This window comes from Cnephaeus nilssonii (genome assembly GCF_951640355.1).
Source record: "Cnephaeus nilssonii genome assembly, chromosome: 18".
Classification (NCBI taxonomy): Eukaryota; Metazoa; Chordata; class Mammalia; order Chiroptera; family Vespertilionidae; genus Cnephaeus; species Cnephaeus nilssonii.
In genome coordinates this window covers 34234581-34251766 of record NC_137089.1, presented here as the reverse complement: position 1 = coordinate 34251766, position 17186 = coordinate 34234581, and the positions used below count along the sequence as shown (strand labels likewise).

At 38.1% G+C, this 17186-nt stretch overlaps 1 protein-coding gene across 8 annotated transcripts in view; it reads right to left on the bottom strand.

The window, feature by feature from the left end:
* Positions 1-16096, bottom strand: part of YTHDF3 (YTH N6-methyladenosine RNA binding protein F3) — a 37059-nt gene extending 20963 nt beyond the window's left edge. The window contains exons 1-5 of one of the 8 annotated variants that reach the window (XM_079795951.1): positions 15784-16096; positions 15287-15311; positions 11686-11830; positions 9305-9390; positions 7638-7682 (exon numbers count right to left, since the gene is read on the bottom strand). In XM_079795951.1, coding sequence (XP_079652077.1) covers positions 7638-7682; positions 9305-9390; positions 11686-11743 — 189 coding nt within the window. In that variant the 5' untranslated portion in view covers positions 11744-11830; positions 15287-15311; positions 15784-16096. Of the gene's footprint in view, positions 1-7637; positions 7683-9304; positions 9391-11685; positions 11831-15286; positions 15312-15783 lie in introns of those variants that run through there. The other 7 variants (XM_079795952.1, XM_079795954.1, XM_079795953.1 and 4 more) reach the window with 7 other exon arrangements.
* Between the last annotated feature and the right edge of the window lie 1090 nt (positions 16097-17186).

Genomic DNA, 17186 nt, shown 5'->3' with positions numbered 1-17186 from the left:
TGGTTTTCAATGAAAAAATTCTTGAATTATTAAGTAAACTTTACCAGCCAATGAAGTTCACACACACACACACACACACACACACACACACACACACACAGTATACCCAACCAATCACTAAATTATTTGCTAAAAATAAAATAATCGTGTTTCATACTGACAAGGAACCCACTGTGATATAAAACTCTAAAAAGCTTAATAAAAATGATCAAAAGTTCAGCCAGAATAATCTATATAAAAGATTTTTTAGCCCTAGCTGGTTTGGATCAGTGGATAGAGCGCATTGGCCTGCGGACTGAAGGGTCCCAGGTTCGATTCCGGTCAAGGGCACATGCCCAGGTTGCGGCTCGATCCCCAGTAGGGGGTGTGCAGGAGGCAGCCGATCAATGATTCTCTCTCATCATTGATGTTCCTCTCTCTCCCTCTTCCTTCCTCTCTGAAATCAATAAAAATATATTTACGTATATGTATTTTAAAAAAGATTTTTTTAAATTATATTTTAAAATTTAAAGTTACTACAGTTATTTATTTATTACTAGAGGCCCGATGCATGAAAATTCATGCACTGGGGGGGGGGGTGGGTCCCTCAGCCCGGCCTGCCCCCTCTCACAGTCTGGGAGCCCTTGGGGCGGGAGGCGACCCGGAGATCACGGGAAGGTGACGCCCCCATCACACCTCTGCTGCTGCCACTGCTGGCAGCGCAAGCCTCGGCTGGCCCTGGTTACCTGAGCCTTGGGCAGCCCTGGGCAGCTGGGCAGCCGCCATCCGAGGCTTGCCTGTGCCTCGGGCCAGCCTTGGGCAGTTGGGGGGGGGGGGATGGACAGGACTGAGGGGACTGAAGGACTCTGGAGGCAGGCACGCGGAGCGGCTGGAACCACCTGGGGGTGGGCCCAGCCATGCCGCATGCCTGCCACCCTGAAGGAGCTGAGGGGACTGGGCGCCGCCATCTTGTGGCTGTGGGCGTCACCATCTTTGAGGGCGTGGCAGCCAATTGGCATATTCCCTCCTTACTGGCTGTGGGCTCCACCATATTTGTGAGGGTTTGATGGTCAATTAGCATATTCCCTCTTTATTAGATAGGAGGATTAATTTTAACCAAACACTTATTAAATGCCTAAACTGTGATATAAGATACTCATTGTAAAAGAAAACCTACAGCTAAAGACACATAACACAGGGAAGTGAATAAATTCCCCATGAGGGAAGAGTAGGAGAGCTGGGCTAAATATGGAGGTAATCAGTTTCAAAGTTTTAATTTAGAATGTTGGCACTGAAACCAATATTTAGTAAGTTCTTATCTGGATGTGGGAATGGAAAAGCAGACCAGGTAGAAAGTTTTTAAGTTTTTATTATTTTCATAATAAAATGTTTGCAAAATTATACTTATAACTTATTTTGAATATTCTTATTTCACCTTCAGAAATGCTGAATTTTGCACAACAGTTACACATCAAGTTCCTAATTTACCTATACCTAAAGTATAACTCAGGGGTCAGCCAACAAAAGGTCAAAGAACAAATTTGTATTTTAAGCTTTGCAAGCCAAATAGTCTCTGGTTGATGCCACATATTCAACTTTTGACAAAGGCTGCTAACTCAAGGGCTTTCTCAACGCAGCAGCATGGACTGAATTTGGTCCCTGGGCACAGTTTTTTGTCAACTCAGTTTTAAATGATTCTGTAACCTGTATAGATTCCTAAAAAAAAAAAGTCTCCAACCTCAATTACTAAATTAATGTGGAACAAATGTTTGCCAATTGTTACCTCTCGGGCTGGAATAGACACAAACCCTTTGAAGGCTTTGATTAGATATCTTGTCAATTATTTTTAAAATCATGATTTTTTTTCTACTTCCTAAATTAGTGATTTGGCCAAACTAACAAGTTTAAATTACTTTAAAATGTGTCCCATTAGTCATACCTGCCTATCAAACAAACAGCTCAGGCTAAATAAGCAGAGAAAGCTGTCTGCAGTGCTATTACTATCACCTACAGTTGTTGAGAATCCTATATAATAAAACTGTAATACGCAAATCGACCAAAAGGTGGAACTACCGGTTGCTATGACGTGCACTGACCACCAGGGGGCAGACGCTCAACGCAGGAGCTACCCTTGGTGGTCAGTGCACTCCCACAGGGGGAGCGCCGCTCAGCCAGAAGCCGGGCTCATGGCTGGCGAGCCCAGAGGTGGTGGCGGTAGCCTCTCCCGCCTCCACTGCAGGTGGGCGGTAAGAAGAAGCAAGGGGTCCCAGACTGTGAAAGGGATGCCCTAAGCCGGCAGTCGGACATCCCCCAAGGGTTCCAGACTGCGAGAGGGTGAAAGCCAGACTCAGGGACAACCTCCCCGAGGGGTTTTTGTGCACCGGGCCTTTAATACTGGATAAATGGCTTGCTTTCTCCAGTTTATCAAATGCTAACCATTTATTTTCCAGTTCTCTCAGTAGTTTTAGTTGAATGAGATGTTTTTTCCTAGCTCTATGAAAGTAACTTAAGCAATCTCCTTTCAAAAGGCAAGGCTTCAGTTTGGATTCTAGTAGAAACAAAATTGTAGGAAACTAAAGTCTGAAAAAAAAAGATATGGCCAACACATTTTGAGTAACTAGAGCTTTGATAATAATTGGAAATATTTTTTAATGTTTTGCTAAATTTAAAATTAATTTCTAATTGCTAGCTAAGTGGAATATCAATTAGAGGAATGTACCTTGGTAGTGGAGAAAACAAAATTTCTACTTCCTGATAATGGAAAATAACTCAACACTTACTTTTTTCACCTTTTACTTAAAACGTGATTATAATGAGACATGATCAATTTCAGTTTATGTAAACTAATAGCTTTAAAATAGTTTAAGTTTATTCGTATTTCAGAAAGTGACCAATAGTGAAATTTTACTATTCTTTTTTTAATGTTTTTATTGATTTTAGAGAGAGGTTAAGAGAGGAGAGAAATATCAACTGGAGAGAGAAACATCAATCAGCTGCCTCCTGCAGGCCCCCTACTGGGAATCAAGTCCACAACCCTGGGCATATGCTCTGACCAGGGACCTTTTGGTACATGGGACAACACTCAACTAACTGAGCCACACTGGCCTGAGCTACCACATTCTTTAAAATCTACCACCTTTAAATAAAGTGATGTAAAACTTTTGAGATTTCCCTTATATTTAAAAAACTAATTGAAAGGGGAAAATAATAATATGTACATATAAAAAGTGATATAATTACCAATAGATAATTGATAACAGATGCATAAATCCTTTACCCACAGCATGAGCTTAGAAACACTCCCTGAGAAGTCATCTATCTATCTCTATAAAAGCCTAAGTGGCCGAAACCGGTTTGGCTCAGTGGATAGAGCGTCGGTCTGCAGACTGAAAGGTCCCAGGTTCGATTCTGGTCAAGGGCATGTACATTGGTTGCAGGCACATCCCCAGTAGGAGGTGTGCAAGAGGCAGCTGGTTGATGTTTCTCTCTCATCGATGTTTCTAGCTCTCTATCCCTCTCCCTTCCTCTCTGTAAAAAAATCAAGAAAATATATTTAAAAAAAAAAGCCTAAGCGACCGGCTGTGGACCGGTCGACTGGTAGCTATGACGCACACTGACCAGGGGGCAGACGCTCCACGCAGGGGCTGCCCCTTGGTGGTCAGTGCGCTCCCACAGCGGCAGCACCACTCAGCTGACCAATGGGCGCCAGACACCAGCCTCATGGCTGGTGACCTAACCAAGTGGTGGCGCAGCGCCCGGCCCAGGCTCGGGCTCCTCCCAGGCTGCCTGCCATGGCCTGATCCCTGCAGTCCACACGGAGGGACCTCACCAGTGCACAAATCCATGCATTGGGCCTCTAGTTTAATATAAGGTTGAAGTGAAACCATAAGGCAACCAAATTCTAATCCCAGCGTAGGCACTTATCAGCTAAGTAAAAGTAGCCAAAATACAACTCTGAATTTTTTTTCTATTCAAAGGAAATAAAGATCTGTGCCTACGACACAGTAAGTAGTCAATAGTTACATTTATTAATACAACTCAACCTGCCTCTAAAATGTAATTTAACCATCAAGCACCTGTGTATAGTTTCAAAGCTAGTCCAGTTCTTAAGAGTATAAAGTCCTAGCCCTCGCCAGGTGGCTAAGTTGGTTGGAGCATGGTCCATTACAGCAACAGGTTGTGGGTTCGATTCCCAGTCAAGGCACATGCCCAGAGCTGCGGTTTCAATCCCTGGTTGGGTGTGCTTGGGAGACAACTGATTGATGTTTCTCTCTCACTCTGATGTTTCTTTCTCTCTTTCTCTCTCTCCCTCTCTCTCTCTCCCTCTCTCTCTCTCTCTCTCTCTCTTCTCTCTCCTATCTCATCAATAAAAACATATACTCGGGTAAGAATTTTAAAAAAACAAAACCAAAAACCAAAAGAAGGTAGAGTCAAGATGTGATGTAGTAGGCAAGGATGGGGGTCAATTCTGTACAGTTCCACTTTCTATGTCAGTGATCTCATTGATCATTAATTTCTCTAACCTTGTTACTTCATTGGTAAAATGGGGATAATACCTGCTGCTCTAATCAATTGTAAAGATTTTTTTAAATCTTTAATTACAAAGTGCTGTATTAAAATATAAATTAAGCCTTTACCTTTTTAAATTTGAAAACTAAAATATAGAAGATTAAAAATTCTTCATTAGAATTTTGAAATCATTTATAATTATTATCCCTTAGCCCGCAGGCCAATTGTTTTTCTATTATCTCAAAGAACATCTGAACAGTAAGAAAAAGTTTATGATCACTGTTCTGACCTGAAGACATTTTAATACAACTCAATTATAACTGAGTCTTTTATTTTGTGTGTGTGTGTGTGTGTTTTGTTTTAGTTAAGGTAACTTAATATCCATTTTTGCTTCATAAACACCCAAATTTCCAAGGGAGAACACTGTACAATGTTTCAGAAGTTCAATAAAAAAGACTTGAGGCATTATGCTCCAATGTCAGCACATATGCACAGAGAAAAACAAAACTGCTTTCCCTTAAGAACCTGAGGTACTTCAATCTCCTGAACTCACTTCTGAATTAACAAAAAGTGAAGGTTAGTCTACTTTTAATGTTTACCTGTATTTTCCTCAAATATTTAAAAAATATTATTGTACTTTAATATATAATTTATGCACATTAATAAAAATGTCATAAGAAAATGTACTCTATGTCATACTCAATTAACTTGACATTTCAACCATAATATTTCATTCCTTAATTCTAGAAGATAGCCTAATTCACATTCACTAAGTATTTAATGAATGCCTACTATGTAACAGATTAAAGTGCCAGTTACTGGAGACAAGATGAAAAACATGGTTTCTGACCTAAAGGACTTCACAGGTCTAGGGGGAAGACATATTTACCCTACAATTTGGTAAGTACTATAATGGAAGTACAAACAAAGCAAAACAAACACTCTAGCACAAAGAGAAGGAAGGGTGCAAATAACTGGGGGAATCAGAAAAGACTTCAGAAGCAACAGACACAGGATTCTGTGTGTGGGTGTGTGCAAATAGTACACATTAAGATTATGAAAGAAAATATTTATGTTTTCTGAAAATAATAATAAGCCCTATTTCCCTGAGTAAGTTAGATAGAGAAAGCTGACCAAAGATGAGGCAGGAGGGATGTGTTGTGAAGTTGAGGTAAATTCTTTAATATGTCAATGGCACAAACTTCAACTTTAAGACTCCTGAGTGGCAATACAGAATTACCAGTTAGGAAATCATTCAAACAGGCAAAGATAATTAAAACCTTAACTAAGGGCAGGGACAGAAAATAACAAAATTCAAAGTATTATTCTCTTAGTTCTCTTTATCTCTTTCCTGATAAACATGACTAGGAATTTATTTCCTCATATATACAAACAGACAAATTCAAACTTCATTTTTCCAACTTATTCTTCCAATGTATATGGCAGAATATACTTGGTACTTTAATAGTACCAAGTAAACATGAATTTTGTGACCAACATAATTGTCCAATTATTCTGAGGAATTATGGAGAACTATTTTTTGGATGATCTTCATTTTTACTTAAATATAGTGATCTTTTAAGAGAAGAAACAAAAAAAAACTCTACACAGCAATTATTTTACATAAATGTTACATGCACATCCACTTCATAATTAAGCAAAATAAACTTTTAAGCATAAAATTTTTTTAAATCATTAAAAAATAAGACAATAAACACAAAACAGAATTAACAGAAGCAACGAAAACACACATTTCATCAAGCTTCAGTTGGTCTTGTCTCCCAACCGACTGGTTAAAGCCTGCATTTTGAAAAAACCCTACCTTCCTTGTCAAACAGAAACCTCCAATTTGACTATACCTAATATATATCCATATAACAGAGAACTAATTTTAAAACCAGAAGGACATTCATTCACTTGTAAATTAATATAAAAATTATTCCCTATGCAAAGTGAACACTAGAAAATAGAAGAAATATGCTGCCACAGAAGACCAACAGCCTGGTTTAAAGTATCCCTGGGTTTGATGTGTATTAGATCTAAGTATATAAAACAATTTAAATTAACCAAAAATATTAAATACCTTTCCAGATGAATGATTCATTTATTTTATTTGTAACATTAAAATCAAATGATGGGATTTAATTTTAAAGTCATATTGCATATTTATAATTGAAAATTTTAAAAATTAAATAATTACTTCAGGTAGGTCAGTACAAGGACCTACAAATACTTGCAGAACTTTAAATCTGCAAATAATTACCTGACATATTTCACCAATAAATCCAGTATTCACTAATCTGTTCTAAAAGGTCAATTTTTTTAAGTTTTTAAAATTTCAGTTAAGTAATTATAAGTAAGTTAAATTCTTACAACTTATTTCAGATAATTTTCCATTTTTCTCTTCAATAGACCCAGTATTCAATATTCAATAATTATAGTGCTCTTTAAAAGGTAAATATGGCCTTGGACAGTATGGCTCTGTTGTTGGAGCATATCATCCCAGGTACCAAAGGTCACTGGTTTGATTCCAGGTCAGGGCACATGCCTGGGTTTTGGGCTCTATCCCCAGTAGGGGGCGTGCAGGAGGCAGCTGATTGATGTTTCAATGATATTTCTATCTCCCTCTCCATTTCTCCCTATAAAATCAATAAAACATATTAAAAGAAAAAAAGTAAATATGTACCTTGACTACATATAATTATTTAGTATTACAGAAAGATAACTGCTGAAAATGTATTCACTAATACTGGCAAGAAGAGGGAAGTAAAGTACAGCCTTACTGGTATTAAACTTTAAAACCTCTCTTGAAATAGCACATGACTATAGTGATTCAAATATCATGAATTAAAATGATTTAATTACTATAAAGCATAAGATCTTCCATTTAAACATCACATTAAAACAAGTCTTTTATAGATGTTTTGCCAATATTAACAAGGAAGCTTTTATGATACAATTTAAAAATTGGATTAAGATAAATGCATTTATAGTCTTAAAAATTAATTTTCCAACACTTTAAAATTTTTTACAAGTGAAATTTTATGCAAAATTCCAATATAAAAAGAACAGATAAAAAGCAAAGCAGAGCTCTGGTTGCCACAAGGGTGGGATCAAGGATACCCTCCCCCAGTCTCCCCTAGGCAGACCTGAAGCACCTCTGTGGAATGCCAAATAACCAATCTTCTAAGCCCCTGTGACAAATGAATTATAAAATATCTGTTACCAAGTAAAGCGAGGATTCTTATGGTAGCAATTTTCAAACATTTAAAATCCATTAAAATTTCTTGAAAACAGACTTTGAACAATGAAGACAGTGGATCTGCATAATATATCCTTATATTAGAAATTCATTTTACATTTTAATCAAGTATAAAATCAAGCAGCAAAAAACCCACAATTCAATTATTTAGACCAAATAAACTTCTCAAACTTATCTGATCATAAAGACACTGAGGGGGTAATATCTACTACACCTCATATCAGAATTTCTCGAAAAGGTTGGAAAACACTGCCATAAGGGATATTAATTGAGGCCACTGTATGGCCCCAAATAGAATACTGTATGTTTCTTTTAAAACTTGCACTACAATTGTACAATAAATGATCTTCCCCTGTTCTCCAATTATATATTCTTTCACAACATTTAGGTGGAAAGTAAATTTATTGAGATTATAAAGTAGATTACATAAATATGAAATGAAATTTTTCATTCATAAGGGTAGCCAAACTTCCATAGATTTTATCACCCATTTTTCTTCTTTCTCATTTATTTATTCTCTCCCAACATATGCTAGGACTGCAGATCAACAGACAGAAGAGAGTGGTTAAAGAAATTATTAAGAGGTTAAACATAACCATGGCTCTCCACAGTCCTAAAAACAATTCTACATCCCACAAAATGGGAACTACTTTTTGTTCAAATTTGCTTTAAAACTATAAAGTTGTGTAATAACATTTGGTTCCTTGTTCTTTCATAGTTTTAAAAAACTAGAGGTTAAGATTTCAAGGTACATTTTTTTCACATATCTTTCTTTTTAAGCAAAACAAAAGCAACTTCATTCCAGAATGTTCTCCCTAAAGAAAATGATTAATAATGAAAAATTTTTAAATTTATTTCTAGTAGCAATATTTTTATTAACAAGTGGATGCAGACAGAAATGGTACAGAGACCAAAGAATACCAGATTTTTAATGTTTAAATCTAAATTATTCCTATATACAAATTCACATTTGTGAATAATTCAAACACACAAGAATCTCAAAAGCCAACAATTATTTGATTTGTTGAAATTCTCCATGCCTACAATATAGAAGCAAGTGTTTATAAAGTCTTAATTATTTTATTTATTTATATTTATATATTCCCTCCATTACCAGGTTAAATTAAAACTTTAACTATCAGTAAAATTCAAATAGGAATGTCTTATAAAGAAGAAAACACTACATTTAACCAAAAATTTCAGGCACAAAGTAGTCCTCTCCCACAAATTTCTAGCTAATTAAACCTTGTAATTTGCTTTGGCTACAAAGATATGACAGTGACATTAAAAGATTAAATTCATTCAACATTCAAAAAAACCACACTACAACATATACTAGTAATGTTCCATGTTCAAATCTTTGTATTTCATAATCTAGTTTCAGCTGTCTATAATTTTTAAAGAACTCTTCTGTGTCATAAACCTGCAACTGCTATTCAGGTACACTAGATTAATTCATGTTATTGTTAGTCTCATTCAACTAAATATCTATTTGAAAAATCAATTTATAGTAATATAAGTTTAATTCCCTAAATATGGAACTATCAGACTTACCTGATTTGTCTGGCTACTTAAGTATGGCTCAAAATCATCATCATTTACAGCATCTTTTTGATGAATGGAACCGTTTTGTACTGAAACTAAAAAATATATTTGTATTAGATGTGTTGTAATCATCATTATGAGAATCACAGAACAACCTAACTAACACTTTCAGTATTTTTCAAATCAAGTCACAAAAAGTTATCCTGAGTTCTTTCTTTTTTTCACCTAAACACTCTCTTAAGATTAATTTAATTTTGGACACAAATATTTGTGCTACCAAAAAGTTACAAATCTTATATTGATATGCCTAAGATTAGAGAAATACAAATTATATATACACTTTCGATTACCAAAACCATAAAGTAAATATCCCAATTTCAACACTGTAGTAAGCAAACAGTTAAATTAAAAAATGTTGGAAGGGTTCGCTAATGCTATATTTGAATCTAAAATACCACTTCAAATACTGTTGCAGATTTCTGAATGTTCTCTAACTTTGTTAAATTAAATCTATTACTTTGTCCAAAAAAGGAAAAGAACTTTTTTGATAACTAAAGTTACAATAAATATCTTAAATGTCTCCAGTTAAAAAAAAAAGTGACTAAAATTAACTTGAAGCAATATCACAATGAATGAATTATGAAAAAATTCGAAATTAAAATTACGAAGACTTTCACATGAAAATACAAATAAAATTCAGACACTAAAGACAGCCATGATTACTCTTACAACACACAGGAAAACCAATCAGAAGAATTTATAATGCCATATTTGTCCAGAGAACATTTCCATAAATGCTCTATAGTTATTCTCTTGACACTGTCTCAGAGTGCTTTTGAGCAAACTTGAGTTAAGAAGATCCTGGGTTTGAATCCTAAGTCCAACACTGAGAAGTTGGGTGATCGATCTCTAGTTAGTGACTTAGTTTTTGTAACTCTACTTCTCTGTTCAAAGAGGATGTTAATAGTACCTATCTACCTCACCTCAGAGTATTCAATAACAGTATGCAATAATCTTCAATATTACATAAAATACTACAAGATCCAGTTAGGATTACAATTTACTTTAGGACCACAGAAGTTTACCAGGCTAAAACCTGCTGTGTGGTCTATGAAAATATACTATTCTATACTACTTAGATATAAACAGTTGAACCTTTCTGGTGGATATTGACTGATCTGTTATAGAAACAACAAAAACACCCTCAATATCTGGGTATTTTTTACTTAAAAATAGTGTCACAAAATATTATAAATTGATGTCAGGGGCAATGGATTTAAGGTGTGTTCCTTTATAACAGCATACCATTTTAATTTTTCTTAATTTGAGTTTAAATCACCTATAATGTAATAGCAAATTGACAATGACATGGGAACAAAAATAGGCGATATCCCTTGGTTCTTTGCCTCCCACTAAGTAGCAATGACAACTCAAAGAAACAATGCTATATTGTGAAGCCTCCAAAGTAAACATACATTGCCCCTTAAAGACTACAAGAGAAACCTGATGGTCAACTTGATCCACTGAGGTGGTTTAACTCTATATAATAAAGATAGCACAATAGCCAAGGATGAGCTAAATGTGCTCCCCAGATTTTAAACAGGTTAACAGCTACTAGAAATGAAAATAAAGAGATGGGTACCTTAGGCTATTTCTGGTGGGCTAATCATGTCAGCCCAAGAGATTCTAACATACCTGTTTGTCTTTACCACTCCTTTATCAAAGATAGCTATGCATAATGCATTACCTCTTGAAAAATAATTCTTAACTACACTTTTGGACTATTTGAAACAGCCTCCCATTTCAAATCACAACCATCTATTTCTTGTATTTGTTAAGATTCTCACAAATTTAACCCACACTGCTAATGTGGTAAAAAGTGCCTGCTTAAACTTTATCTAAATACATATTACACTGCTATTCTTATTTCCTCTGTTCTATCCTTTCTCTTCTTGTACAAGAAGCTGAGACACTGCTATTCTTATTTCCTCTGTTCTATCCTTTCTCTTCTTGTAAGAGGCTGAGACTAAGAACAAAACATTCATACACAATAAGCAAATAGTCTACAATCATTTATAAGTGATGCATAAATGTCTAAGAAATTTCAAAAGACTACTCAAGGAGTTTGTCAAAGGAAATGTTTAATTAAACGTATTTTATGCATACTGACAAGTAATTTACATTCAATTAAAGTCTGAATAAGAAGCGAGCCTTTGAGTTTCATAAGCATACATTTAAGAAATTCCACTTTCTTAAAGACTTTGGTTTTTGAACATTACTTAATCACAATTTAATGTCTTGGAGACTGAGAGCCATTAAATAGTAATGAAATCTAAGCTAGTTCCATAGTCTGTACAAGTTCTTCAGGGAAAAAAGAACAGATGACTTACATGATTCTTCGCTTGTTTCCTCTGCTCTATGAAGCAGAGTCAAATCAAGATAGAACATGGGCCTTAGGAGCCAGGTGATTCTTTGCTCTGGTCTGACTACATCAAGTTAGGAAAGTCAACAGATCTGTGCATCATGTTTTCCCACCTACAAAAACAGTGACAATACCATATACCCTCTATCTCCTTATAGGAATGTTTTGAGGATTAATAATAAAGCCTAAAATGACAGTTAAGTGCTTTGCAATCATTTCCAGAGGGGATATTGGAGAGGTTACAAAAGAATATTGCCAAAATACAAGGCATTTTCAACTACTTTTCTGAAACGCTAAAAAATAGCCCAATTTAACCTACGTCTTTGACATTTGACATTGCAGTTGTACCAAACAATGTTGGGAGGGGAAGAGAGAGAAGTAAAAAGACAAATTACTTTCAATCTATCTATCTATTTATAAACTTAAGGAATAGGAAGAAGCAAGCAGTAAGGTCTGAGGGCTACTAGGAGCATGGGATCTGCCACTTTCTCTGTGGTGCCTGCAGGAAAAGGAGTAATACACTTTGATTCCAGCAAGCAAAATCCTTCTTGTTAATAAATAAAAGCGATTTAAAGTAAGTTTTAAATTATGGACCAATAGGTAAATAATCATCTTTAAATTTCTACTTCCCTTCACCATGGCCAATAATAATAAAAACAATTCTAATATTTAACATAGAGTATACGATAGATGAATTTAAAAGGATTCACTTATAAACAAATAAACCTAGAATTTAGACAACAAAAGCATTTTGCCTTACAAAGACATTGCTATAAAATTCCCTTAAAATTTTAATTTTAGTTCCTTTAGTGCATTTATGTCATTAAAGATATATAGAAAATCAATTAGCAGAAAATCAAAGACACTAAGGCCAGGTATAAAGCCAACGCTGTCGACTAACAATAATTCAGAGGAGAAACACAGCATCTCTGAAATCATATGAACTGAAAAGGATCCTGCTTTCAAAACTCTGACACCTCCTCAGGACATGTATTTTTCATAAGTTCTAAATTCAAGTTTAATACTCATGTTCTTTGAATACTGAGGCTCTAAGTTCAAGAAAAATAACTTTGCTTTCTGCTTCATAAAAATAAACAGAGTAACTGTAAAACAATTTCACTAGCTTGAAAACCAAGTAGCTAAGGCAGAGTAGTTTTTCTCACACATATACTACTTGTATAAGCTCACTTGGGGGTGCCTTCTCCTTGTAATTTTTATGCAGAAGCATAAAAATACAAGTAATGTATATGTGTATTTTTGCCCTTGTAGTATCTACCATTTTAAGGCATCTTAAGTGACTACCAATACTTTTAGGAGAGTAGCATTTTTCTCTCCTGCCATATCTTAGGCAATAGTCTTCCTGCATCTTAAAAATATCAGTAAAATGAATTGAGGCCCTGGCCAGTGTGGCTCAACTGATTGTCATCTGTGCACATGCACCGGGGTTGCCGGTTGGATTCCAGGTCCAGGTGTGTACAGGAGGAGAAATCATAGGAGGTTATTTCTCTTTCTCTCTCTCTCTCTCTCTCTCTCTCTCTCTCTCTCTCTCTCTCTCTCTCTCTCCCTCCCTCCCTCCCTCCCTCCCTCCCTTCCTCTCTAAAATTAATAAAAAACACATTTAAAAAATAGGTGAGGAAGGTGAAAAGAAACTCAGCAGATATAACTGCTAGAGTAGTGGACTACTGTTAATTACACAATCCTAATATAGTATAGGTTTTATGACTGGAATTATTCATTCTTTTTTATAGAGGGGAAATTCTGGTTAAAAGATGCACTGTGTTCAAGCTCACTTGGCAAGTCAGTGGCCACAAGCAGTATTAGAACACAGATCTCCTAGGTAACCCAGTCCATCCTTCTATCATGAATGAGATTATGAACTGAACAATAAAGGAGAAAGAAAATTTCTTGGCATAAAGAACTATCCAAATAAATATTTTGTGCATGTATCTAAATACACCTAACAAAGGTGATACTAATAGATTAAAACAATGTTAATAACAAAAATATTTATGATCAATATACAATATTACTTATATATAATTTATATCTATAATATAAAAAATGTCACTAGGACATACTTAAGTGAAATGACTATGTTATAAATCAAGTTTATAGTAATGGCTTATTCAATAGATTTTCTATTTTGTTTTGTCAAACAAGTACTTCATAGAACTTGCATACTTACCTTACAGCAGATTAACACAAAACACTTAGCATTTCAAATAGCCTTGCAAAGTGCCACCTCCCCAAAGATCTAGGATAAAATAGCTTACTCTAGGCAATAATGGGAACAAATTTCACATATCTCCAAGTCTACATACCTCCTAATGGGAAGACTAGCCAAAACATTAGATCATTCTTTTTAAATTTACAAAAAGTTTTTTAAAACTCACTTAAAATAAATCAACTATATCAAATTCTGAGGTTTATACTCACAACATAAAAAAATTCTAAAATTAAAAATTGAACTCTAAAAATTAAATTCTAGAATTTAAAATTTCTAAATGTGTATATACTCCAAGAAAATTTATCTTAATCAAAACAAAACAATAAATTGTTACTTAATACAGTGCCATATTATCTGGAATGCATAAATTCTCAAATAAATTGTACAAATCAAGAAAATTAACTAAGCTGTGTATACAGTACCTATTCCTTTCAAATTTGCTATAGCAAATAACCTGAATCTAAAGAGCATCATAAAGAGATTGAAGTGCATCTAAAAGCTATCATAGATCTTATTTCCTAGGTAATACTTCTAAAATAAAAAAACAGGAAGCATCATCATGTTTAGTCTAATTTCAAGTCCTATTACAAACTGTCAATAAATATGTCACTCACTGTAGTGTTATTTAATTGGCACTGTCCCAAGAAAGCAGTTACTGTTCCATACTCACTCATGTCACATGATCAATGTCATGTTTCAGTCAGCTGACTGAACACACTTATTTTTAAAAATGCTTTACTTTCAGTAGTACTTTCTTCTTTAAAAACTAAATAGCAGATCACATAATCACATATCTCCTTCACAGTCAGTCCTTTCTAACACGCCAAATTGAGTCCCACCTTGCAATCAGGACGACACAGAGAGATAACATGCCTGCTCAGCTTTGATCTCTAACATAACTGACTTCAATAGAATCAATGATTAACAGTACAATTTGCACTAATGTGACATGGAATGCTATGGGGTTGCATGTTCCAAAGTAACCTAGACATGACAAACAAAATCTCCACTTCTCTACATATATAAAGAAGTTACCCAATACAGGCAAATTGAAAAAAAAATTTTTAAATGTTACTATGTTCAAAACACTACCACCTGAACTGATATACCACTAAGGAGAACACTGTTTCTTATACCACTTTGCTTTCTATAAAACTGGCCTCAAAGCAAGGAACTACAGAAGTTTTGGAGAGCATTGGGCTGCCTTAGCCATGGTTTCTCCAATCCTACATTTCAAAAAAAAAGGGGAGGGGGGGACAAACAGAAAGACCCTCACGCCGTTAAAAAAAAAATAACATCGAACCAACATTGATGAGTTAAGATAAGAAATATCCAAACTCACCTTTATTTCCTTGCCCTTTAGGTCTCTGTAGCAAGACGAAAGGTGTCGTAATGTGAAGGGGGGGGGGGGGGAGAAAGAAAAAGAGGGAAAGTGTCTTAATCCAAGGCGCTATCAAAGACAAGTTATTTTCAACAATCCGCGGAGGAGTGGAAGCCACCCTATCCTCCAAGGCCCCCGGTTTCCCCACCTACTCCCGCCCCTCGGGGTCCTTCTCCCGAGCTCGCCGGGCCCAGCCCCGTCGGCCGCCCTCGGGAGGCGTCCTAAGGCCCGGAGAGCAGTCAGTCCTTCCCCCGCCCCGCGGCCCGCGGCCGCCCGCCTCCACCGCAGACTCGGCGCGAGGGCGCACGCCCGGCCCGGGCGGCAGCACCGCAGCAACTTGCGCCCGGGGCACCGTTATGGGGCCGGCAGCGGCGGCGACGGGGAGGAGCCGAAGCCCCACGCGAGGGTGGAGCTCCGAGCTCGGGCCTTCGCCGAGCCTGCGGCCTCGGCTCCCTCACCTGATCCACGCTAGTGGCTGACATTCTTCACCGCACCCGCGAGCCGCCGCCGCCGCCTGGGCCTCTCCCCGTGCACTCACAGCAGTTGGAAGCCGCCCTCCGCCGAGTGGACCGTGCCAGCCGCCGCCGCCGCTGCCGCTGCCGCCGCCGCCGCTCGCAGAAAAGCCGGAACGAGGGCCTGGCGCTCGGGAGTCGGTGGCAGGGGCCCGTCTCTTCCGCTTGCACGCTCGTCTTCCCCTCTCGCTCTCCGCTTCTCGGGGCCACAATGGCGGACAGGCTCCCTGGTCTCACTTCCGCTCCGATCCTCCCTGACCTTCCGCTCTCCACTCTGACGTCCGCGCTCACCTCGCGCTTCCTCCCCCGCCTCCCGCCACCGGCCTGGGCTCCGCCTCCGCACGCCACGTCACCGGAGACCGGAGCCGCGCGCCGGCCCCCGCGCGCATGCGCCACGGAGCGAGCGCGCCTGCGCGGCTGCGTGCGCCCCCTTCCCTAGGTGCTTCCATCGCTTCCTTCCGCGCTGCCCCGAGAGTGCAGGGCTGCGCGTGGGGCGGCGGCAGCGGGACACCGGGCCACCGCCGGATGCCGGGTGTCTCTGGCAGGAAGCGGGCCCGGGCGGGAGGCGCGGCCGCCGGGGACGGTAGTAGAGCCGGGCCGGCGGCGGAGGGAGCTTTGGCTGGTTGGAGCGCCGCAGGGGCGCCCGTCGGGCTGAGCGAACAGCGGTAGCCGGGCCTCCCCGGGAACCTTCGGAGACTCCGAAGCCACGTGCGGGGCCGGGTGAGTCAGCCGCCCTCAGGACGCCCTTGCTGGGCCGTGGGCACGAGCCGGCACGTGCAGCGAAGTGGCTGGGTTGGAGCTCCGGGCTCTTGACAGCTAAAAGCCGGTAGGAGTGAGCCGGCAGGTGTTCGTGCTCGCCAAACCCCAGCCACAGGATAGGAATATCTCACAATTCACCCGGAATCTGCGGAGCAGACTTTGCCACCCAATTCATGGACTTGTGTTCCCCTCCTGAGATGTTAGGTTGATTTTGATGAATAAAAGTCAACTTTGGTAAAGATAAGTATCGTTGCCGGACGTTGTTTTCCGTCCCTAAAAGGAGATATGTTTAAAGTAACGGGTAAAGTTTACTTTTCTGGAAATTGGCAAAAACCAAAGCACCGATATGCACCATTTTGAAATCTGTTGAAAATAACGTCTTTGCAATCAAGGCAAAGGTTCCTTGCCTAACAGGCGTGGTGTGGACTCTATATAAATGACTAAATTCTCCCAAAGCCATCAAATAGGCGGTAGTTTAGAAAGTATAAAGTTGCCGAGTTATAGGATTAATTTTGTGGTTTACAACGCAACAAGATTTTGGAAGCACTGAATAATAATAATACCGGAACTTTGGGAATCAGCTATTTCAT